At 58.2% G+C, this 23,456-nt stretch overlaps 2 protein-coding genes across 12 annotated transcripts; both read left to right on the top strand.

The window, feature by feature from the left end:
• The first annotated feature begins 230 nt into the window (after window positions 1-230).
• Window positions 231-13,692, top strand: TPM2 (tropomyosin 2). 11 transcript variants are annotated; one of them, XM_042028590.1, is made up of 9 exons: window positions 231-437; window positions 1,236-1,361; window positions 7,430-7,563; window positions 8,605-8,722; window positions 8,844-8,914; window positions 9,659-9,734; window positions 9,887-9,949; window positions 10,289-10,358; window positions 13,385-13,692. In XM_042028590.1, exons 1-9 carry the CDS (start codon window positions 324-326, stop codon window positions 13,465-13,467), a joined length of 855 nt encoding a protein of 284 aa, XP_041884524.1. In that variant the 5' UTR covers window positions 231-323; the 3' UTR covers window positions 13,468-13,692. The 11 variants fall into 11 exon arrangements, with proteins under 11 accessions (XP_041884524.1, XP_041884526.1, XP_041884525.1 ...); XM_042028592.1 differs by having other exon boundaries at window positions 12,142-13,420; XM_042028591.1 differs by lacking the exon at window positions 13,385-13,692 and adding an exon at window positions 10,691-11,471.
• Window positions 13,693-18,595: 4,903 nt separating this feature from the next.
• LOC121664905 (gamma-secretase subunit Aph-1b-like) lies at window positions 18,596-23,372 on the top strand. The gene is made up of 7 exons (XM_042028583.1): window positions 18,596-18,815; window positions 19,736-19,906; window positions 21,008-21,081; window positions 21,253-21,375; window positions 21,726-21,853; window positions 22,085-22,208; window positions 22,446-23,372. Exons 1-7 carry the CDS (start codon window positions 18,703-18,705, stop codon window positions 22,481-22,483), a joined length of 771 nt encoding a protein of 256 aa, XP_041884517.1. The 5' UTR covers window positions 18,596-18,702; the 3' UTR covers window positions 22,484-23,372.
• Window positions 23,373-23,456: the final 84 nt, after the last annotated feature.

The raw sequence follows: 23,456 nt of genomic DNA, 5'->3' as shown, positions 1-23,456 counted from the left end.
TTGTCCCCAGCGCAGTGACCCGGGGTGTCCCTCGTCCTCTGCCCCGGTGGGTGCCGGGCGCCGGGGCTGCGGCGATGCCCGCCGGGGGAGGCTGCCCCCCCGTTCCGCTCGGTGCGAGGGCCGGTGGCGAGCCAGTCCCTAAAAGGTGCTGGCGGGCGGCGGGGGAGGTACCGGGGCAGCCCCCGCCCGGCGCGGCCCCTCCCCAGCTTTTAGGCAGCTCGGCGGGGCGGGGAGCGCAGTGCCGGTGCTCCCGCCGCTCCCGGTGCTCCCGGTGCTCCGCGCCCCTCTGCCGTCCCGCGCCCCGCTGCCGACACCCCGCCACCATGGAGGCCATCAAGAAGAAGATGCAGATGCTGAAATTGGACAAGGAGAATGCCATCGACCGCGCCGAGCAAGCGGAGGCTGACAAGAAGCAGGCGGAGGACCGCTGCAAGCAGGTGGGTGTCCCACGGGCTTCCCCGGCATTACCTGGGAACCCTCCACTCTAGGGGTGTCCAGCCCTGGAAACCCCGTCCGGCTGGGTGCCCAGCCCTGGGGATTCCATCCCACTGATCGTCCAGCCTGGGGACACTGCACTCTCTAGGCTCACCCAGTCCCCACACTGATCTCCCCTGGTTGTCCACCCTGGAGTCCCCTGACCTAAGCATGTCCTGGCCCAAGGACCTTGCCCCACTGGGTGTCCTGCTTGTGGATGCCAGCTCTATTGGTTGACAGCCCTTGAGACGTTACCTCTCTGGGACTGTGTCCCCAGGGACCTCACTCCACATGGGTCTGTCCCCAGGAACCAACGCTTCAGTCTCTTTTCCTTGACCCCTCACACTGGTCTCCCCAAACATCTTTCATCTCAGTGGGACTCCCCAGTGCCACCCCTCTGTCCCCGTGCCAGGGAGAGCCCTGCGGACTGCATACTCCCACCACAACCACACAGAGATGGGAACACAGATTGGTGTCCCCAGAGCTGTATCCCCAAGTCAGAGCTCTCCAGTCCCCTATAAAGGGAGGGAGACCACCACCCCCTTACCTCCGCCAGGCTCGGGGATGATGGGGGTCCCGGCAGCTGCTCTACACCTCAAGGACGTGTAGACCCAAAGTTGTCAGAGAGGACACGTCCATGTTCTCCTGCTGTGCCCCCCCACAGCCTGGGTGTCACCAGGGGAAGGATGGGGGGACAGATCCCCTTCCAGCCTTGCAGACACTGCCATCTCCCCTGACCCCCACCCTTTGTCTTTTCCCAGCTGGAGGAGGAACAGCAGGGCCTGCAGAAGAAGCTGAAGGGCACCGAGGATGAGGTGGAGAAGTACTCCGAGTCTGTCAAGGAGGCCCAGGAGAAGCTGGAGCAGGCAGAGAAGAAAGCTACAGATGTAAGTAGGCACGCCAGCAGCTCCTCCCCTGCACAGGCTCTGGACCTCGGGGGGGTTAAAGGAAGAGGGGGCCCTTATATGGAAAGCGTCCGAAGGGAAGACTCTCAGGATCCCATTCCTTCGATGTTGACACTGAACTGGGCTGATGGGTCCTGTGTGGGGTGGGGGGCCAGGCCAGCTGTGGGGGCCAGTGATGGGGTTGCTGGTCCTGTCTTGAGCTTTGTGGGCAGCCTCCAACCTGGCTCCCCAAAGCTAACAGGGACAAATGTTCCAAGCTGTGTCACAAGTCCCAGGCATGCACCTCCTCAATGCTAGTAGGAAAAACTGTTGTGTTTGCTAAACTGTGGCAGAGCAGAGAAACAAAAAAATCTCTTGCTGTGGTTGGCTGCTGAGTGCTGGCTGCAAGGAAGAATGCTTGGGGAGTGTGGAAGGGGATTTGGGTGGATTTGGGTCCGGTGTGCTACTTTGTACCCTGAGAAAGGCAAGGCCAGGAAGAGTTTTATTTAGTGCCAAGACTGATGTTCCTCCTGGGAAATAGATCCCTCTGGGGAGATGTTAGGAAGGTGTTGAAATTGGCTTGTGCCTGGCCAGGATGAAGGGTAGAACAGCTGTGTGCGGCCACGGGGACGCTTGGGAATGGAGTATAACGACCTGTGGTGCCACACAGGGTATTTGACACCCTATAAATAAATCCTCCTTTTGATAGCCAGCCCCTCTTTGATGAAAACCAACCCTGGAAACTGGAGGAGAAGCTAAAGGAGAGCCGTCTGGAGTACAGCCAGCAGGGCATGGCCAGGCTTTTTAGGATTGAGAACAAAAAATTCAATCCCAGCTGGTTTATGGAGCTAAATGGGGGAGATGCGTCAAATCTCTGAGGCTGCCGCCAAGGACAGGGGTGAGCGGACAAGGACAAGCAATGGCAGCACCAGTCCTCTGGCAGCCCAGAGCCCCTGGGCAGCAGCCAGGGGTCTCCTTAGACCTCTTTGCTGATCCTACAGATGACTCTCCTTTAAAACACTGAAAATCCTCGGGAAGGGCACACTCAACCTGGCATAGGGCAGCCATGTCAAGCTGGGCAAGGTGGCTGCTGTGTGCAGTGGGGTTCCCGCTGGTCTAATTGGGTCCATGCTGCTGTGGGACAGGGCAAACCCAGTGTGGGTGAAAGGGGACATGATGTTCCCTGTGCAGGGCTCAGAGGAAGGGGCAAACAGTGGTACCGGGCAGATGTCGGCTGTGGGGTGTGGTTTGCTGCTGGCAGTGGGCTGTGTGATGCCATCCTCAGCAGGGAGGGTGTTTCCCGGCTCTTGGTCCACAGCAGTTTGGCAAGTCTGTGGGCTTCAGCACAGAGAGTTCTGTACCAGAAGATACAGTGGATGGGAGCCACCAGGGAAGGGCTGGAGCCGGAGCCACGGTGAAGGAGCAGTGTCAGGCTGCAGTGCTCCAACACCGGGATCTCCCCAGAACCATGCCAAAGCCTGGACAGGCTGCACCATGTGTGGGGCTCTGGGAGTCACCCCTTGGCGCCAGGGACCTGAATGTGCTGACAGCTCTAAGTGCCAGAGCTGGTGTCACCTCCTCCCTGGTGCAAGGCACAGCACAGCTCCTGCTTCCAGCAGAGGAAGCATTGGGTAGACCCCCAGAGCACACCCACCCCAGGCACCCCATGCCCTCCCTGGCTGTCAGGACAGTGGGTGCCTTTGAGCACAGAGTGTCCCCATTCCTCAGATGGGTCAGGCTCATACCAGCGATCCAGGCAGCCTCCTGCTCTTGGCAAAAATATCAATGCCTTAAAAGAATAAACAGCCACCTCAATATGGCCCTGCCCTGCTGCTGGCACTGCATGCTGGGGTATGAAGGCCACGGGGACTGCACTAAAGAGTGCAAATACAATGCCCCAGGCACTTGGAGAAGTGTCAGATAGTGGCATAGAGCAGGGAATGCCTGACTCCTGATCAGCAACTCCACAGAGCTTCCCAGCAGCTCTGAGAGCCCACCATGCCCCCAGAATCTCTTGTTCCCAGGAGGGACAGTTATGGTGTCCAGGTCGGGATGGGAAAGGGCTGCTGGAAACGGTGAGGCCGGGAGAGCAGGTTTAGCCAGAACAGCCCTCTCCATCGCCCCGCATCCCCAGCAGTGGCTGTCCCCAGCCACCCCGGAGGGGCCTTAGGGAAACTGCCATTCCCAGGCCATGATCCCAAAGGCTTCACCCATGTTCCCGCCCCAGCTGCTTTCCCCAGCCAAGACTTTGCTCTTATTTGGCGATTCCCTGAGCTGGTGGGAGGGAACAGCACTCTGCTGGGAAGTGACTGCATCTCGGGGTGGGGCCACAGCAGGAGGCACCTAGCCTGGCTACTGCAGGACCAGGGTGGCTGACCTGCATCCTGTTCCCCTCCTGCCTGCAGCTGGCTCATCCCTGCCCCACTGCTGCCAGGAACCCTTGTTTCTGCTCTGGGCCCCCATGTCCTGGCTTGGGAGCATTACTGACATCCAGGCCTCAGACTGGGAGGAGGCAGTACCAGCTGGGCCCAAGGCCAAGCCCAAGGCTGTGTGCTCCCAGGGGACCCACAGTATCGCCTCTTCCGCTGCCTCTTGGCAAGGGGACATGGATCTGCAAGGTGCAGATAGCAGTGTGGCTGAGTCATCCCCAGGACCCCTGGCCCTGGTGAGCCAGCTGGTGAGGTCAGCCTGGGAACTGGCATTCCTGGAGGCAGGTGTGAAGTGCAGCCAGAAGGCTGTCAGTACTTCTTAAGGGAGGATTGAGCGCCAGCAGCTCCAGCTTCTTCTGATGGATCAAGACATGTGCCCCAGCCAGAATGGAGAGCCAGGAGCTGGAGGTTTGGCCTCCCCCACAGGGCGCAATCCCCAGGCTGGAGGTGCCAGGGTGTCCATGGGCCCCATGAGTCCCTGTGGGGCTGTCAGACAGGTCCTCACATTGGGGAGCAGATACAAGGGACTGAACATGATGGATGCTGGGGACCTGGCTGAAACCCAGGTAGCCCCAGAGGGCAGCCAGGAGCGGGCTCTGCTCATGCCTCTTACTGACTTTCCATAAGGAAAAAGTCCACAACCCTCCTTAGCTCTGCAGCAAGGGTTGTGGAGGGCAGCGTTTGGGGAATACCCACGGGTACATAGCTCCTGTGGCCATGGGGGCTCACACAGGACAGGCTCCAGCACTCACAGACTCTGTGGACTGATGGAAATGAGTCCATTTCCCTGGGGTCCTCTCCGTTGCTCTGGGGGATTTCAGTGTGACTGTGCACCCCTGCCTGGGGGGCAGCCTGCATCCGGGGCAGCACCCCTGCCTTGGGACCACTGTGTGCCCTCTCTGGGGGTACCATGTGCCCTTTCAGTGGGGACCATGCATCTGCCTGGCACTATGCGTGCTGACCCGGGGTGGGGGCCAGTGTGCCCTGCCCCGAAGCCATTGTGCATCTTGCCTTGGCGGGGATGTAGAGACGGTGACCAGAGCCTGGGGAGGACCACGCACCCTGCCCGGGGGCACCCTCTGTCCTATTTGGGATGAGGGGCACTGTGCATCCCTCCCGGCGTGGGAACTCTCTCCTGCCGCGGGTGAGCCCCGCAAGCCTTGCCCAGAGGAGCGGCGGAGCAGGTCGGTCGGAGGCAGCAATAGCAGCAGCAGGAGGAGGAGGAGGAGGAGCAGGAAGGGATGGAGGCAGGGCGGGCGGCGGGAGCGGCCGCTGCCTGAGCGCTTCCTGCCCGAGCCGGGCGGATCCCACAAAGGTCTTGGCGGTGTGGCCTCCCCGCCGGCAGTCCCCGCCATGGCCAGCGCCAGCTCCATCGATGCCGTCAAGAAGAAGATCCAGAGCTTGCAGCAGGTGGCCGACGAGGCGGAGGAGCGCGCCGAGCACCTGCAGCGGGAGGCCGATGCCGAGCGGCAGGCCCGGGAGCGGGTAAGGGCCGCTGGGATGGGAAGAGGAGGGCGGGGGGCGCCCCGGCAGCTCCCCGGGATGCCCCGCCGGCTCCGGCCCCGCTGCCGGCATCTGTTCCGGCGGGGCGGCCCCGGGCCCCCGAGCCGCGGTAGCCGGGCTGGCTGCCCGCGGGGCGGAGGAGCGGCGGGAGGTCCCCGGGGAGCCGCGGGGAGCTGCCACCCGGCTGGAGAGCCCGGCGCTGGGGAGCTCGGGGCAGTCCCTGCCTGCGGGCAGCGTCCGCCAGCCGCCTCCCTCCTCCGAGAGAAGATGCTGCGTTCAGCGGGGCTCCCCAGGGCTTCCCGGCTGGCCGGGTGCTGGGAGCGGGCAGCGGCCAGCCCTGCCTTGGGATCGGGCGCCTCCTGGGAAAGGATCCTCTCCCTCGAAGGCCAGCGTGCACAGCTCAGAATCCCACGCCCAGGCTCTTGTCTGGCTTCCAGCGGACTTTGCGGTCCGGGCCGCAGAGCTTTAGCTCTCCAGCCTGTCCCTTCTTGGGGACAAGCCGCCCCTTCACATTGCCTCAGGCCAAAATTTCCATTCTGGCAGTGGGATGGCATTCCCAAGCTGCAGGTTTTTCCTGGTTTGTCTTTTTAGTTGTTGGAGCTTTCGGTTTTCTTCCTTTCTTTCTGTTTCCTATGCCTACTCATTCAACATTCTCACCATATCAGGAGCGGCAGAGCTGGGTGCAGTACCCGGGTTGTTGTCACTCGGGCTGTGTGCGGAGGAAATGGCCCTTTCCTGCAGCCTCAGATCGGGTTCCCCGGTCACTGGGAGCTGCAGGGAGAGCTCATGTTCCCAAGTGTCCATCCGGGCAGGTCTGACCCACTTTGGGGGTGATTCCCTGGGAAAAAAATCTACCGACACAGTGAGGTTGATGCTGCGGGCAGAGCACTGCCCTGTGGGGGCCAGCTCCAGCGCCCCATTGGGCAGTCCGGCAAGGGACAAGCTCTCGGAGAGTCTGTAGAAAGGGTATTCATGGGGTGGAAGCAGATGTGGGGCTGGCAGCCCTCTCAGAGAGGTGCCGGCTGTGCCTGTCCCCATTCTGCCAACTCCCCACGGGGAATTGTGAGAGCACAGTGGCGCCATGCAGGGTGACAGCCCCTTGCTGTTCCCATAGGCCTTGTGCTTGGCTAATATTCCCTGGGGCATTCACAGTGCTGAAGCATGAGGCTGGATGTGTCCAGGCACCGCAGCCAGCCAGTCCTGCTGCAGCCTGTGAATAAGCAGGAGACACTATCTCCTGGGTTGGTGCATGGGGCTGCTCCCCACAGTGAGGTCTTATTGCCACCCATCCCCTGATTTTGAGGGGTTTGTTTTCCTTGCACCCCCCTGGTGGGAAGCGGGGCTGGGAGCTGCTGAGGCAGTGTTTCCCGACTGTGGCGATGGAGCAGGAGGCCTTTACCAAATGGAAAGAGTGCAAGGCCAGGCGTCAACGGGCTGGCGGAGGGCCAGGGCCACTGCTCCTGGCCAGCCCCAGCTCCCAGCCCTGTGCGTGGGGAGCCTGGGAAAGGGAGGGCTCTGGTCCTGCCAGCCTCATCTTGGCCGGGCGCCAGCCTGCTGAGGGCGACTTGCTCCACTGCCCCCGGCACCGTGCTGTACATCAGCTGGGGGGGCTCCGTGCTTGGCTTCAGGCTGCCCTGTTGCACAGGGCCCTGGGGGTTCCCGCAGGAGAAACTCCCGGCTCACTCGGCCGCCTCTGTAAACAGGAAATCCACAAGCAGCTCCGATCTCCTTTTCAGGAGCGAAGCCACACAGGGCATTCCTCCCCCTTTACTCACTGCTCTGCAAACCCCAAATACCATCCCCGTGACGACATGGCTGCTATGGCCACCCTACCCCAGTGAATGTGCCCTGTCCCCCTCCAGGGCGGGAGCTGGAGGTACGAGGACATGGTGGGGCTGCACATGCCAGGCTGTGGCTGAAAGGCTGGGAGAAGCCAGCATCAAATAGCCACTAGGGATGGAGATAACCCTATAGAGAGGTGAGGGCATGCATGGTCAGGCATGCCATTCCAGTGAACTTGGGCTGGTTGCACAGTGCCAAGGGGCATTCCAGATGGTAAATGTAGGAGTAACCATTGAAAATGTATTTTTCAATATATGTATGTGACATGGGATGACTGAGGGGTTTCTGTTCCCCCAGGCTGAGGCTGAAGTGGCTTCCCTCAACCGCCGCATCCAGCTGGTAGAGGAGGAGCTGGACCGTGCCCAGGAGCGCCTGGCCACTGCCCTGCAGAAGCTGGAGGAAGCTGAGAAGGCGGCTGATGAGAGCGAGAGGTGGGATGGATAGACACAGTGGGAGTGGTATCAGGTCACCACTGATTGCAGACAGCCCCCTTAATTTTGCAGTGGGGTCCCTCTGAAGTGACCTTATTGGGGTTTATGTTGGTTTTCCTGCAGACTTCAAAGGGAGAGAATAAAGCCATAATGCAAAGAAGTCCCCCATATACAGACATTCTTATCCAGATCACACATAAAATCCTGAAAAATTTTATCTTGTATTTATAAAAGCACCAGACTGTAACCAAAGCCAGAGGAAGATAAGAGCATATTTTATTCCCCAGAGCAGCTTTCTATGCTCAAAGACACAACAGCCCAGGAGGGAACCTCTGTGCTGGTAACTAAGGTCAGATTTGAGAACAAGACAGCCTCATTCAAAGAGAGTTCCACAGGGTGTGTGTTGCCCCATCCTCATGGCAAGCAGGTTTCCCAGACTGGAACTGTGCAGGCAAGGGCAGTCAGGTTGTATGGGAGTGCCCAGACATGTCACAGCACTCCTGACAGCTACATGAGCTCTTCCCTCCATTGGCAAAGACCAGTTTGAGCAACAGCATCTGAGTGAGAGAAGAGTCTGCAGGAGTCCCTTCTGTGGGGGTTTGCGGGGTTTTGGTAATCCCCTGTTTGTGAGCATCACCCAGAATGAGAAAGGCTTTGCCACAGGATGTTTTCCAGTGTTTCCTTCAGGCTGCCAGCCTGTTGGGCTGTTTTTGTGGAGGTTGTGGCTGGCTCATCCTGGGCTGCACACCTTTTCACCCCCAAATGTGGGTTCAGGACCTGCCTGCTTGAGGGGCACCATAGGCATACCTCACTCTGGAACATTGCCGTGGGGCCAGCTCTACTCTAATTCTGCACAGGAGCATTTTTGGGGTACTGCTGGTGTGACCTTACTGCATGCCATCCTCCCCAAGCAATGTACCATGTCTCTGAAGCTGGAGGGTGGTATTGTTTAGGGTACAGGATGTGCAGATGGGCAGGCAGGATGTGCAGATGACACCTTGACCCACAGCCGTAACATCTTCTCGCATGGTCTTTCCTCAGAGGCATGAAGGTCATCGAAAACAGGGCCATGAAAGATGAGGAGAAGATGGAACTCCAGGAAATGCAGCTGAAGGAGGCAAAGCACATAGCAGAGGAGGCTGACCGCAAATATGAGGAGGTGTGTAACCCTTTCCCCAGTCCTGACACCCTGGCAGCACCCAGAGCCACCTCCTCACAGCCCTGTGCCCCCAACTGGGGCAAGCACAGGGCCAACGTGGGCCTCTTACTGCCATCAACAGGTCGCCCGCAAGCTGGTCGTCCTTGAGGGAGAGCTGGAGCGCTCAGAGGAGAGGGCAGAGGTGGCGGAGAGGTGAGCGGGGCTCCTGGTGGGCAGCGTGCAGGGGTCCCACACAGCCCTTGCCCCAAATCCCTGGCAGACATGGGGATGGGGATGGGGATGTCCCTCCCTGGAAGCAGCAGGGTCTATCATTGGGATTGCAGGCTGGGGGTGGGGGGGTGCCAACCCACCGGCATCACATCCCTGACCCTGTTCTCTGCTGTCCCCCTCCTGGGGTGCCCCCCTTCCACCCCAGCCGAGTGAGACAGCTGGAAGAAGAGCTGCGGACCATGGACCAGTCTCTCAAATCCCTCATTGCCTCAGAGGAAGAGGTACTGGGGCAGGGGCACGGGGCAATGTGCGGAAGCCCCCTCTCTCTGTCGCTGTCTCTCGAACCATGCGAGCCACCTCTCTCCTTTCTGCACCACTGCCTCCACCACCGGCCTCCCCTTGCCTCCCTCTGCAGCGGGTGCAGGCCGGGCACGCTCCTCCATCCCTCCATCCATGCTTCCCTTGGCGGGGCCAGCGAGAGCTTGGCTGGTGGTGATGCACAAGGTATCCGTGCAAGGAAGCACAAGGAATGGATGAACAGATGCGTCCCGGCAGCTCCTGCTCGGAGTGGCTCTGCTCCTGGTCCACCTGCACTGAGTTTTCTCCTCTCTCAACTTGTTTTCTCTCTTTCTTTCCTGCTTCCCCGTGCCTGTTCTTTCTGCTCCTGCCTCTCTCCTGCCCTTTGGCCCCACTCCCCCCCTCCTGCCGGCCCTGCTTGGGATGTAGTAAATGTGGTGACCTAGAGGAGGAGCTGAAAATTGTCACCAACAACTTGAAGTCCCTGGAAGCCCAGGCTGACAAGGTAGGACCCAGTGAGGCTGCTGGAGCTGGGAAGAGTGCATGGGGGGCTGGGAAGAGTGCGTGGGCGCTGGGAGTGCTGCGGTCTCCTGCTGGGGTGAAGGACAGCTGGAGGCACGCCTTGGGACTCACAGGTGCTTGTCTCTGTCTCTGCAGTATTCCACCAAGGAGGATAAGTACGAGGAGGAAATCAAGCTTCTAGGGGAAAAACTGAAGGAGGTAAGGGGTGTAGGGCCACCGCTGAACTGCTACAGGCATGAGCTTGCTATCCTGAATGGGTTTTGATGCCATTATGCCCATGTCCTCTCACGGTTTCCTAAATTGCAGCCCTGCAGCATAGCAGGTACCTGCATCTGGGATGACTTTTATTAGTCTGTTCTGATGTAGGGTGTGAGGCTCCATGGAGCCCTAGTCACTTCTGTCCCTTGCCTTTCCCATGGGAGGGCTTCCGGAGAAGGGTACCAAAGATGCAAATGCGGCAGATTTGGAGTGCAGTGCAGCCTGCACCTCCCGTGTTGTGTCCTGCAGCTCACCCTTTCCCCACTGTGCTTCCCACAGGCTGAGACCCGAGCGGAGTTTGCAGAGAGGTCTGTGGCAAAGCTGGAGAAAACCATTGATGACCTAGAAGGTAAAATGTTTCCACCAGCCCTGTGTCCCTCTTTCCTGGGGTGGCACTGGGCACACCATGCCCCTGGTGTGGCTGGACAGTGCTTGGCCAGAGGGAGGGGATGGGCAGAAGTTCTGGGAGCAGGGTGGCTGGAAGTCACAATGTCTGGTGCAGGGGCACAGAGCTCCTTGGGTCTGTGCTCTGCCCTCGGGTCGGGAATAGGGTCTCATCCATGCTGCCTGTGCCCGCACACTCCTGCTGCCCTCAGCCTGCCGTTCACAGCCACTCTCTCTCTCCACCTTGTGCCCTCCACTCTACTCCACCATCTGCTCCCCACCTGCCCCCACCTGCAGATGAAGTGTATGCGCAGAAGATGAAGTACAAAGCCATCAGCGAGGAGCTGGACAATGCACTTAACGACATCACCTCCCTCTGAGCCCCACGCTGGGCACCAGCACTGCACCCGCTCCCTGCCTGTCTCTCCCTTCCCCAGCTCGGCTGTTTGCCTGCCTGGCCATCCCACCTCTCTCCCTACCCTCTCTGTCTTCCTCTGTCCTACCTAGCCTGTGCCTGTCCATCAGCTCCTTTGGGACAGGAGCTGACGAGGGGTGTTCCCGCTGTACCCCTCTTTGGGGAGACAAGATGTAGGTGCTTAGAGCTGTTGTTCAGGGCAGGAGAACAGCCCCACATACTGACTGGACAGTGTAGTTGTAGGCCCATGCCACAGCATTGCCCTGGGGATCAGGACTGTGCCCAGAAGCCCTTTGTTCCAGCAGCTCCCTCCTTGGCTCCCCAGCAGCAGAAGCACTGGGGACCCTGCAGCTCCGGGGCTGGGGGGCCATTTCCCCCCCCATGTACTTCCAGCCAAGTCCCCCGGTGCTGCTTGCTGGCCCCAGCATGGGGATGACCTGCACTGGGGAAGCGGCACCTCCACTGCCAAAGCTCAGGCCTGGGGGATAGAGGGTTGGATCCATCTGTGCAGACACCTTGTTCCCCGGCAGGCAGGCGACCCCCACTCCTCCCTCACCCTTCTGTCCTTGCACATTGCTCTTCAGTTTGCATCTCATGACTTTTCTTTTGTGTTCTATCCCTCTGGGTTAATGAGTTGATATCAATAAAATTTTAACATTGGTTTCTCCTTTGTTTTCTTCATGCCACTCTATCCCTCATCTCCTGCCTGTCTCATGTGGGTACTGTCAGCAGTGTGGTAGGAGGTGGTTGCAGGCGGCTCGCAGCCACAGGCCCCCTGGGGTGACCATGGCTGAGACCCAAGAGGCTCCTGCGCTGCCAGGCTGAGCGGGACAGGGCCATTCTGCTGACCCCAGCCACCTTCTGACTCTCGTACACAGCTTTCCTCATCTCATGCTATCTTCTCCATGAGTCTTTTGGCGTGAAATAGCAGGGTTAGTCCTGGTCCTGTCCATTCCCTGTCTCCACTCCCAGATGTTGCCTACAAGCAGCAATCTCAGCCCTGTCATGGCTCCTGCAGCCCCTTCCCTTGGTGAAGGGTCTGATGCTACCCTTCAGCAGTTATCTCTTGTGAGCCCTAAATTGGTCCTGATCCCCCTCCTCCTTCCTCACCACCCTTCCATGTCCCAGAATCCAGTTTCCAAAGTGATGGACGTACAGCCTTGTGCCTGCACCAAGACTGGCTGCCTCCTCCTGCCCGTCCAGCTGTATCCCACCACTGTCTGGGTGGCTTGTGGTGTTTCCAGCGAAGGCTTTCAGAAATGCTGTCTCTTTTCACTAACTCACTTTTTTCTCTCTCTTTCCTGTGCTGCGTTGATGTCTCCATTTTCTCTAGAGCGTTCTCAGCAGGAGGCCGAGAAAAACCGTGTTCTCACTAACGAGCTGCGGGTCATCCTTACTGAACTTAACAACTGAGCTGCCCAGAGCTCCTGGCCCCGGCCCAGCCTCCCTGCCCCATTTTGGCCAGGCTGGCTCAGGGCTGGGAGCCCCACCCTGCTGGGGTGAGGCAGGGTGTGAAGCCTTGCCTTATCCTAATAGGGGTAACTACCATGCTTGGGCAGGACAGGGAGCCCCTCTGGAGCTGATCAGTTTTTTGTGGGAGAGATATGAGGGGTTTTGTGATGTCCTGGGATGCCCACGTAATGATTGCTGTCCTCTGGCATCATCCTGGCTCTGCTGGGGAGGGATGTGGTTTGTATTGCTGCCTTCCTCCCCTTGTCCCAGGAGTCACTGGGCAGCCTCTTCCTTCTCACTCTGGTCACCCCAAACTGTGCAGGGAGGATCCCCTTCGAAAGAGGTCCTTGCAGGGTGCTGGGAAGGCTGGGATAGGAGCTGGGGATCCAGCAGCACCCACTGCCCCAAACTTGGGACAGGGAAGAGGCTAGCAGGGCACACTGGGAGATGGGGCTGGTTGGACAGCAGTCTTGTTCCATACCCATCTCTGGGGGAAGCATGATGCCATTTGGAAGTGAACACCAGAGGGAGGCTGCCTTGGCAGCAGGCTGCCTGGCAGAGCTTATCCTTGTAGCCTTGTTAGCTCTGCTCCTTATCTCTCTGTTGTCCTCTGCCCACTCTTCTGGGCTGTTAATGGGCTGTTTTCTCACTCCTTTTCTTCACGGAGCACTGCTGGGTCATGCAGCAGGCATTCTGCTTCTCCTGGCCAAAGGTTTGTGCATGTGCCCACAGCTGGCCAGTGGTGATGCCCCAGTGTCTGGCCAAATAATGGTACTTGCCAGCAGCACCTATGCTGCAGAGTACTCAGCCATGGGCAGTGGGGCACCCTGGGAAGATGGAAATGCTGAAGAGTGGTAACTGCCTGCCCCAGAGATCAGCCTCACTGGCCTGGCCTCCCTGGCAGATCTGAGACTGGCTGGACTCATCCCTGCCAGAAATGGGGCTACTTGTGTGGACTATGCTCCGCAGGGGACGCCCCGTTCGACTGGAGGCCATAGCTGTACTGAAATGTCCATCTGTGTGTGTGTGTGTCTGTGCTTGGTGTGGTGTGTGTGGGTCCTGCTGCACCTGGGTACATTTGGGCTGTGTCTGTGTGCATGGCTGGGTGTCCCTTGTATTCACAGAGAGCCTGGCCAGTGCCAAAGAGGAGAACGTGGGAATACACCAGGTCCTGGACCAGACCTTACTGGAGCTGAACAACCTCTGAGCTGCCCTGGCAAGCCCCTATCCCTTTCCCCCACCCAACACATGCACCCCACTGGCATGCTCAGGATGTCATCAGCTGAACTGCATCTTGGCCAAATCCACACATCCATTGAGAAGGGAAGCTCAGCAGCCTTGCACTGTGGCTGATCATGGGGATCTTGTTTGTGCACAGCCTGAATGGCTCTGTCCTGTCTTTATGTCCAAATATTAAAGCAGTTTGACAAGACGGATGGCTATGTTTGGTCCTTTGGGTGGGTGCAGGCACTGGGATAAGAGGTGTGTGTCTCTCTCCCCAGTTCATGCAAGGAGGGTCTGCAGGACCTCTGTGGCTGTGGTGGGCTTGGAAGGATAACCATGTGGTTTGGACTGTGTTCCCTCATCTCCATCACTTTCTTGGAATGCAGAGGAAACCTCCAGGTCTCAAGCTCAGTCCAAACTCACCATCCTCTTCAAGTACACAGTGATAAACCATGTTGCTGGTGTGTCCCCTCCCACAGTCTGCATGCTACTGGGCTGGCCACCTGGGGAAGCCACAAGGTCTTTGACGTCTCCATGGAGGGTTCATGTTTATCACAATGAGGAAACACACAAGCACATGATCATGCATGCTCACATTATTAGTTGTCAGGGTCTTCTCCAGGTCTGGGATTAGCTGCTCACCCTTTGTACTAGCTGCAATTTCTATTGCCAGTGACTGAACGCCTGCCTGAGGGACAGCTGTGTAAGCCAGCAAATATTAATGCAGCAGACAAAGTGTTCAGGAAGTTTCTTCCTGGCTTGCTGTATTTTCTCCAACACAATTTGAAGAGCAGCCGGATGTGTCTCATTGCTGCCACCAAAATGGGCTGGATTTCCTGGGGATGCCCAAAACCATTATCTAGTCCTGCCCTTCGCTTCGGGCCCCTCCATAATGTGCACTGAGCCCTGCTGTCCCACACTACCCAGCGGATATCCGTCTAAAAGCACATCCACATACTGCCAGGAAACACAACTCATGCTGACCCCTTGTCAAGGCAGACCCAGCAAGACACTGGCAGGGATAGCTTTTGTTATCTGCTTTCCTTTATTTGCTGTACCTCTCAGGTCAGGAAAGGAGGGTGTTGAGAGTCAATCTCTTTCCTGCCCAGCTGCTGCTGGCCTCCCGCCCTCTCCATAGCCCAGTAATTCTGTTTCGTGGTTCTAAGACCTTCTACAAGAGGGAAAAAAGCTCCCCATGCATGAGGTGCTCATTTTCAGTTCACCCTCCCAAGGTTACAAAGTCTGCTGTGAGCTGCAGCCTCCCACCCTGGGCCTGGAGGAGCCAGAGGGGAGGACAGCACATGGTGTCTTGGACTGCTGAGCTGTCCCTGCGCAAGGGCCGGAGCTCCTCCTTGGGCCCGCCTTCCTTTTCTGCAGTGCATCAGCTGAGCCATTCTGTTGTTTAGTCAAAGCCCCTTCCAGGCAGGGGGTTGTCTGGTTTTGAAAAGAACCAGAGTGTAAAAGCACCTCTTCTCTGGAAGCCTGCACCCTGTACTGCAAACAAGCCTGCCCTGTGCCCCGGTCAGGGTGCGTCCCAGTGCCCAGCCTCTGGGCGCCCTTCGCCTTCCTGCTGGGACAAAGAGCCCTTTCACACCCACTGTTTTTTCCCCATTAGCTGCTGCTGCCTCCTGGTTTGGACCAGTCCACTTTACTTAACTGTTTACACCTCGCTGCAAGGGACTTTTTATTCCTTTGAACTGCCTGTGATTTGGCAGCGAGATCCTGACTGCTGTTCCCAGGTGATGCTCAGCCTGGGAAAGGCATGAGCTATGTCATGGTTCAGCAAAACTTTGCATTTTCTCCATTGTCCCACCCATCTCCTTTCCCCTGCAGCCCCACAGAGAAATATGCAGACCAGGGAAAGCTCTGGGAGCCTGGGGCACTGTGGAATTGTCGGCATGGGAACATGTCTCCCCACAGGTGTCACAGACCCACTCTGGGGACTGAAGTGGTGGTGCCCTCCTCCCTTCCTCTCTCTCCACCTCTCCCATGGAATTTCAACCTTTGGATTTGTTTATCTTGGCCTAGCAGACTGATGACCTCCCCAAAGAGCTTTCAGCCCTGCTGTGGGCTGCCACCCCATTGATATACCAGCACATTAACCTCCTGCAGCCTCTCACCTCTGCTCTCTGCTCCAGCTCTCTCATCTCTCCAGTGCCTCATTTCACCTCTGAATCCTTCCTGTTCAATGCCCTTGAACTACATGCTGGAGTGGGAGGACCACACAAAGAGCATCTGAGATGCTTGGATGAGATGTGTCGAGCTGTGCAGAGCCAGGCACAGACTACTGCCACCCCTCAGTCCCTCCCTGCATCTACAGCTTGAGACACTAGGGTGAGGACCAGAAAAACTGTGCTGCCGAGTTGTGAGGGTTTTGCAAGACTCTGGGGGATTTCAAAACAGGTCAGGCCCCCTAAAGCCAAGTGCCACACAAATCTCCCAGCCCTCAAATCAATATTACTGACTTGTCAATGCCAGCAGAGGACAAGGGAGCTGGAGGGAAGCATGGATAGCCATGACCACGTGGTGCCATCTCATTTTTGTATGAACATGCCCCATATTCAGTGCCTGGGGCTGTGCTGCCTGTGAGGGTGGAGTATGCAGTACAGGAGGACATGTGGCCCCTGCTGCACTTGCTCAGGGGATCTGGGAGCAGCACTGGAGCATCTCTGCTGCAAGACAGGCTTACAATGGTGACAGGCAGCAAGGGACCCTTGGGGGGCATTCATTGCTTTGGTTTAGCAGTTGCTGGTCACAAGGTTGATTTATTGCCTTTCAGAGCAAAAGACAATAAAGTAAAAGCACTTGTTATCAGGGTTCTGTTATGTGATGCCTTTCTTGCAGGATGTCTTCCCTATGGTGAGGTTTATTGTCTTTGTGGACTGGGCTAGGATCATCATTTTGGTGAACTTCGTAGTATTGCCTTAGGGGATGATAAATCTTGGTCTTGATTCTATCATGCTGGCCCATGCTTCATGTGCTGGGCAGATCCTGCTTTAGAATCACAGAAGGGATCAGAAGGGTCAGAAGGGATCTCTAAAGACCATTGCCACAATGAGTAGGGGCGCTCTCAACTAGATCAAGTTACTCACAGCCCCATCCAGCCTTAGCTCAAATGTTCCCATTGGTGATGGATGGGGTGGTCACAAAGATAGATCATGGTGGGCACCTTTGAACTCCTCCTGGCCACTGTCCTTCTCCTTGCTGCGGGAGCTCTCCTGCTCCCTGCAGCTGGCAGAGGCACACTTCCTTCACCTGTCCAGCCAGCAGCCCACAGCGACCAGGACCAGGGCTGCTACAGCACCTCAAAACAGCCACTGCTGCTGCACTGCAGAATGGAGTGGGGCTGCCATGGTCCCCCTCTTCCCCTCAATCACCTGCAGCAGCCAAGTCATCTCATGATGCAGATATTCCTGACACTCTTCTATCTGTTTGGCTGTGTCTGTCTCAGTCTGGTCATGGTGCTGCAGTCTGGGCTGAATGGTCAGCAGAGCCAGGAAGAACACAAGTGTTGGAGCCAAGGCCTGGTGGATAGAAAGGGAGCTCATCAGGTCTGGGTGGGAGGGAGCAGGGGGCTGGGGACATCCAGGGTGTCCCCAAAGCCTTTCTGGGCACCTGCCACCACTGAGCGCCCTAAGCTCCTCTTCTTTCAACCCCAAGCACAGTTCTGTGCCCTGTCCTGCCCTGAGGTGCTTGTGTCTCTTCTTGGACTGGGCATTGTCCCTGTTCCTATCCAGCCCAGCACTCCTCTGCATGCACACTCACTCAATCACCAGAATCCAGTTGTGGTGGGGCTGAGGATGCCTGGTGATGCCCCTGGTGACACCTCCTGTTGTGACCCATCCTCCTTGATGTTGCAGCCACCAGAGCCACATCTCCCAGCTGGCAAGCCCCAGCCTTCATCTGCACCCCTCAGTGGGTCCTGGCCATCCTCATCCAGGAGCAAGCTCACAGAGGCTCTCTTGACCAAGTGGGCAGGTCCCTCACAGCCGTAATTGAAAGTAATACAGGGACTGGGAGTGGATGTCCCTGGCTTACAGAGGGAAGTGTGACTTCCTCTGGGCCAAGTGGTCTGATTCTGAGCTATTTTGCAAAGAAGCTATGAAATCTCAGGCAGGGACGAAACTATTCCCCTCTCTCCTCCTCTGGAATCACTTGTACTTGGGCATGATGTGGCCTTGTAAACCCTGGTGATCAAACCAAACATCAATCATGTCCCCAGAACAAGTGGAAAAGATCCTGTGATTCCTGTTTCCAGCTACCAACTTGCTGGCTGCAAGGGCAAGCCCATGAGCTGGAGGGGATATGCTGGGACCCACATCTCGCTGCACCCCTGGGATTTCCCCTGGTTCATGAGAGTCCTCTGTACTCCACCCTGGAGTGCTCTGCTGTGAGTTGTGCCTTTTAAAAACGGGGCCAGTTTTCCATGAGTTAATGAAACCCAGACTCCTCAAAAGCCTCCTCTGACCTTGTTGCATGTGTGCCAAGACTGGCATGGGTGCGGTGCTTCTGCCAGTTCAGCACATGCAGAACTCTACATCCAATGCTCCTGTCCAAAGTCTTCTGGAGGCGGAAAGGGTGTGTGTTGAGGTGCGGGGATCAGTAAGTGGGAAGTTCCCTGAAGTGCTTTTCGGTGTCAATCTCGTTGAGATGGGGTTGGACTCGAGGTGCCAAGTGTGGGGAGCACAGAACCACTGAGGGTGGGACAGCCTCCATGCCTCACCCAGCCCCCGCTCTTGGGGGGCCGCGCAGGGCCCCACTCGTGGGGGGGCCGTGGGGACAAGGCCAAGCTGCGCCCCCAAAGGACCACAGGACCCCAGGACATGCCGAGCCGGGAGGGACCGACAGCGATCATCGAGTCCAGCTCCTGGCCCTGCACAGGACACCCCAAGAGTCACACCGTGTGCCTGAGAGTGTTGTCTAAACGCTTCTTGAGCTCTGCCAGGCCGGCGTTGTGACCCCTTCTCCGGGAAGCCTGTCCCAGGGCCCGGCCCGCTCCGGACGGGCCTTTCCCGATATCCAACCCCGCGCCCGCCGTGACTGACGGGCCTGGCCCCGCCCCCCGCGCCCGCCCCGGGACGCTGCTTCCGGCGGCGGCGGCGCGCGCATGTGTGACGTCATCAGCCCCGGAAGGGCGGCGGAGGGGGAAGGGGCCGCGGGGCCCGTCCGGTCCGAGCTCCGGGTCCGACCCCGGTCCCGTGTCCCCGCTCCCGCCGAAATGACGCTCGCCGTCTTCTTCGGGTGCACCTTCATCGCCTTCGGGCCCGCGTTCGGCCTCTTCATCTTCACCATCGCCCGCGACCCGCTCCGCATCATCATCCTCATCGCCGGGTCAGTCAGCGATGGGGGCTCTGGTGCTGCCGTGGTGTGGGAGCAGGATCGGCTCCGGGAGCCGTGTGGGCGTGGCCGGGCGCTAGGAGCAGCGCCGGTGCTACTACCAGAACGATCGTGGTGGGGGCACTGATTCTGCTGCTGGTGCTGGTCCCAGTACGGATGTGTCGGGGTGCTGGTCCCAGTGCCTGTACACGATCACTGCAGTCGTGACCGGGGTGCTGGTACCAGTGACGGTGCTGGTACAGGATGGGCGTGACAGGAGTGCTGGTACCAGTATGGGTGTGACAGGGTGCTGGTAGCATCAGGGGTGTGATAGGCATGTGACTACTGGCTGAGGCACCATCGTGGGTGCAGCAGACACACCAGGACTCATGCTGGTGCTGTTGTGGACTCACTGGAGTCACCAGGACTCATGCTGGTGCTGTTGTGGGCTCACTGGAGTCACCAGTACTCATGCTGGTGCTGTTGCTTGCATGGTAAGAGCACAAATATTGTTTCTCTTACTGTCACAGCCATTGGCACATTGTGGACACCAGCACTCATACAGTACCAGTGAAGGGTTGGTAGTGGTACTGGTGCTTGTGTGCATCTGGGTAACTGGTACGAGTACCACTGTGGGACCAGAAGGATATGGTACTGGAACTGGTACTGGCGTGGATATGAGCCTGGAACAGGTGCTGGTACTGCTGCGGGCACAACAGGGCGACTGCTGCCAGTTCTGGTGACCAGTGGAGCAGGAGTGCAGGCACAACACAGTGGTGGGACCAGTACAGGCACCAGCCGCCCAGCACTGGTACCATAATGGCACTGGTGCTGGTCAGAGGGTGGGCAAGGCCGGGGCACAGCTGCCGGTGCCAGTCCCAACACAGCAGCAGCTCCAGCACAGCACCGGTGCCAGCAAGCTCTGTGTCTTACAGGGCTTTCTTCTGGCTGGTGTCGCTGCTGCTCTCGTCCCTCATCTGGTTCATCGCAGTGAAAGCCAGCGATCCCCAGGATGAGCGGCTGCAGAAGGGGCTCCTGATTTTTGGGGTGATGTTCTCTGTGCTGCTGCAGGAGGCCTTCCGCTTCCTTTACTACAAGCTCCTCAGGTAACGGCATCTCCCTGCTGTGCCAGCACTGCTGGACAGTCTTCCCAGCCATGGTGGTGCCAGATTCCGTCTGTGAGCTGCTGGACTGGGGGGAATGTCAAGTGTGGCACGAAGCTGCCTCAGTGCTTACTGGGAGCACATGGGTGGCACTTGCTTCTGTGTGTTGACCTTAGTGGGTGTCAGGTGGTGGGGCAGAGCAGCCCTAAGCTCTGGAGGATCTGGTGCCCTGACCAAGCTGGGAAACAGTCTCATTGCAGCTTTGGCAGTTCCCAGCCTTCGTGATACCATTGTCTTGGAGCGCAGGGGCTTGTACTGGCAGGGAAGCACGTGCTGCACCCTGTCCTGTGTATGGATGGACACTGTGCTGGGGCTGGGCAGGCAGGCATGGGGAGGTGTCCTTCATACTCCCTAGTCTTCCCGGTTGGAAGCTGGGAGAATGCTGGGGGGAGCATGTCTGCAGGCCATGCTGCTCCCTGCGGCAGGGCACTGCCGGAGGCAGGCAGGCAGAGGGTAGCAGAGCTCCACGGAGCAGCCTCTGACACAAACTACTGCGTTTCCTTTGCCTTGCGGATCTCCGGTCCCAAGTGCTGCTGTCCTCCCCGGGCCGAGGAGCTGCCTGGCATGCTCCTTACCTGTCACACCTCTAGTTGGCATAAATTATGAAGCCTCTCCTCTCCCAGTTTCTCCCCCGAAAGAATTTTTCTAGCTCTTCGAGCTCTTCCCTGCACCTCCTCCATTGTTTGTCAACATCTTCTCAGTATAAGTGCAGAGATCAGGTACAGCCTCCCACGCCTGCAGTGGGGCTGCTTTCCATGCGGGGGTGCTGCTTGCCTTAGACCCAGCGTCCTGCTCACACCAGCCCTGTTCTGCCGGGCTGGCTGGCACCCACATTCCTCTGTGGAAAATCTTTCCGTGTGGCCTCACATGATTTTCACATGCCTGATTTGTCTGGTGGTACAGTCACACGGAGGATCTCCGTGGTGGGTGTTGCTCGGGGAGGGGGAGGTTGCCAGGAAGGTGGCATGGTGCAGAGTGAATACTGCACCATGCCTCAGGAGGTGGCTTGGCTGTGCTGGGCTCCAGTGTGCTCTCACCCCACAGGAAGGCCATCGAGGGGCTGGTGGCCCTCAGTGAGGACGGCTGCTCCCCCATTTCCATTCAGCAAATGGCATATGGTGAGTGCTGTGCAGAGCAGAGCAGCCTGAGCACAGGACAGGGGGCGAGGCTGGGCAGGGCTGCACATGGTGCTGGGAGCAAAGAGAGATTTCTCATGCCAAAGCTGGCTGGGTGGTACATGGGGTGGCCCTTGGGAGGCTCAGAGCTTAACAGTGTCCCTGTCATGGCAGTGGCTGGCGTGGGCTTTGGTCTCATGAGCGGCGCCTTCTCCATGATCAATCTCCTGGCAGACGCGTTAGGGCCTGGCACTGTGGGCATCCATGGGGATTCACAGCTGTATTTCCTGACCTCAGGTGAGTAAGTGGCACCCTTCGCTCACATCTCTGCCCCACCACAGAGGCAGCAGATGAGGCGCTGGAGTTTTCCCTCTTACATTGTCTTGCCCATGCTGCACCCTGACCCACCTGAGCTCCTTATAGTCCCTTGTTACATCTCTCTGTGACAAGCCCTTCTTGCTGTTCCCTGTGACTCTCCCTGCTCTTCTTTTCATGTCTCCCACACTCAAAGTCTGACCCAGCACCTCCCAGTCCACCCATGCTGTTTCTCTATCCCCCCTTTACTGACTCATCTCCATCCCTTCCCCAGGCCTGCAGGCCAGGTGAGGTGGGTGATTCCCTGGTGACACCTCCACTTCTCCCTGCAGCTTTTATGACCATGGTGCTGATTTTCCTTCACACCTTCTGGGGGATCCTCTTCTTTCATGGCTGCGAGCACCGGCGCTGGTGGGAGATCGCAGCGGTCGTTATCATGCATCTCACTGTTTCGGGGTCGGTGAGTAACTGGGAGTAGGGCTCTGCACTGGGACCTGTATTCAGAGTACTGGTCCCATGCTGGGGCGAAACAGCCTTTGGCACTAGTGAAGCAGCTGGTCCTTAACAAACCAAATCCTGGGGTTGGTGCCACCTGTCCCACTCCATTCACTGAGGTGGTGACACTGCCACACATCCTGTTCCTGTCCTCTCCTGCCTGCTCACCCTTCTCTCCTTGTGCCTCTTCCCGCAGTCGTTTTGCAACCCCCTGTACGTGGGCAGCCTGGTGCCCTCCTACCTGCTGATGGCTGCTGCCGCTGCCTGGGCGTACCTGCTCTCGGGGGGATCTGCGCAGAACCTGCGGCGCTTCCTGCTCTGTAAGTACCGCTCCAAAAAGGGCGTGGGGGAACACTTTGGGTCTCATGGGGTACCAGGACCAGTGCTGGGGTGGCGAGAGGTTTTCTCTGTGGCTCAAACAAGGGTGTCATCCCCTCGTCTCCCACTTTAGAGGAGCAGGGAGTTTTTGAGGCCATGGTTAGGTTGTTGCTTCTCCTAGGAGAAGTGGGGTAAAGAGTTTGGTGAAAACTCACCACTTCTCTTCTTGGTTCCTGCAGGTTTACGGAGTGGAGCCAGCCCCCAGCCAGGATCCTGAGGCCCTGCAGGATGTTCCAGTCCCCAGCCACCCCTCCCCTCCCCTTCTATCCTGGCAGCAGGATCGGCCATCACCTTCTTTGCAATATCTTTTCTCCTGGACTGGGGGACCCTGGCCAGCCCTGGTGGGGCAGGCGCTGGGGTCCAGCTGTGGCAGCCAGCCGACCGGTGTGGCTGAGACTGGCTCACTCCAACGCCCCTTTGGGAGTCCCCATAAAACACCTCAGTTTTGGGGGACCCAACTTTGCTGGCCCTGCTGTGAGCTCAGCCCTAGTTAGCCTGCCTGTGACTGCCGGAGGCTTGAGCCCAAAGAAACCCATCGCTTCTCCCCCCGCTGCCACAGATGTGCTGCCCCCCATGCCAGGGCAGGGGGCCTGCGTTGCCTCCTCGCTGCAGGGTGGAGGAAGGGGCTTTGCAAAGTGCTGCCGTGCCCTGGGTCGTGGCTGACTGCTGTAGTGCTCCTTTCTCCACCTCTCTGCCCAGTCCTGCTGCCCCAGAAGCCATGGCCCTGGCACTGCCCTGCAGTAGCGCAGTGAGCCAGCATCCTGGTGCAGCAGGATGGTGCTGGGGGACCCACGGGTACTGACAGCTTGCAGGATGGGAGGAGAAGAGGGAAAAAGACAGTATGCAAAAGACCCAGTGGACATGGAGGGTGGTGGAGGGCTTGGGAGGAGATGCAATGCCACAGCTGTTGCCGGCACAGATTTGGGAGGGGGTTCAAGGGACCATTCCAATGGATCATTGCCCTCTCCTGTTCTTGGGGATTTTCAGGCGGGTACCAGCCCTGGTTCTGTGCCACAGGGCTGGGAGGGAGAAACTGCCATTGGGCTGAAAAGGCAGTTTTATCCACAGTGGGCTTTTATATCAATAAAATTAAGTACCACAGACAAGTGGGGGTGTGTGTGGCCATCAGCACTGCCCTTGTGGGGAGGGTACAAGCAGTGGTGGTAGTGGCCTGTGCTGATACGATTGGA

The sequence above is a fragment of the Corvus kubaryi genome, unplaced genomic scaffold (assembly GCF_017639235.1).
Source record: "Corvus kubaryi isolate FWS band 111438036 unplaced genomic scaffold, C.kubaryi_AGA036_p1.0 37308, whole genome shotgun sequence".
NCBI lineage: Eukaryota > Metazoa > Chordata > Aves > Passeriformes > Corvidae > Corvus > Corvus kubaryi.
This window is presented reverse-complemented; position numbering and strand designations above follow the sequence as displayed.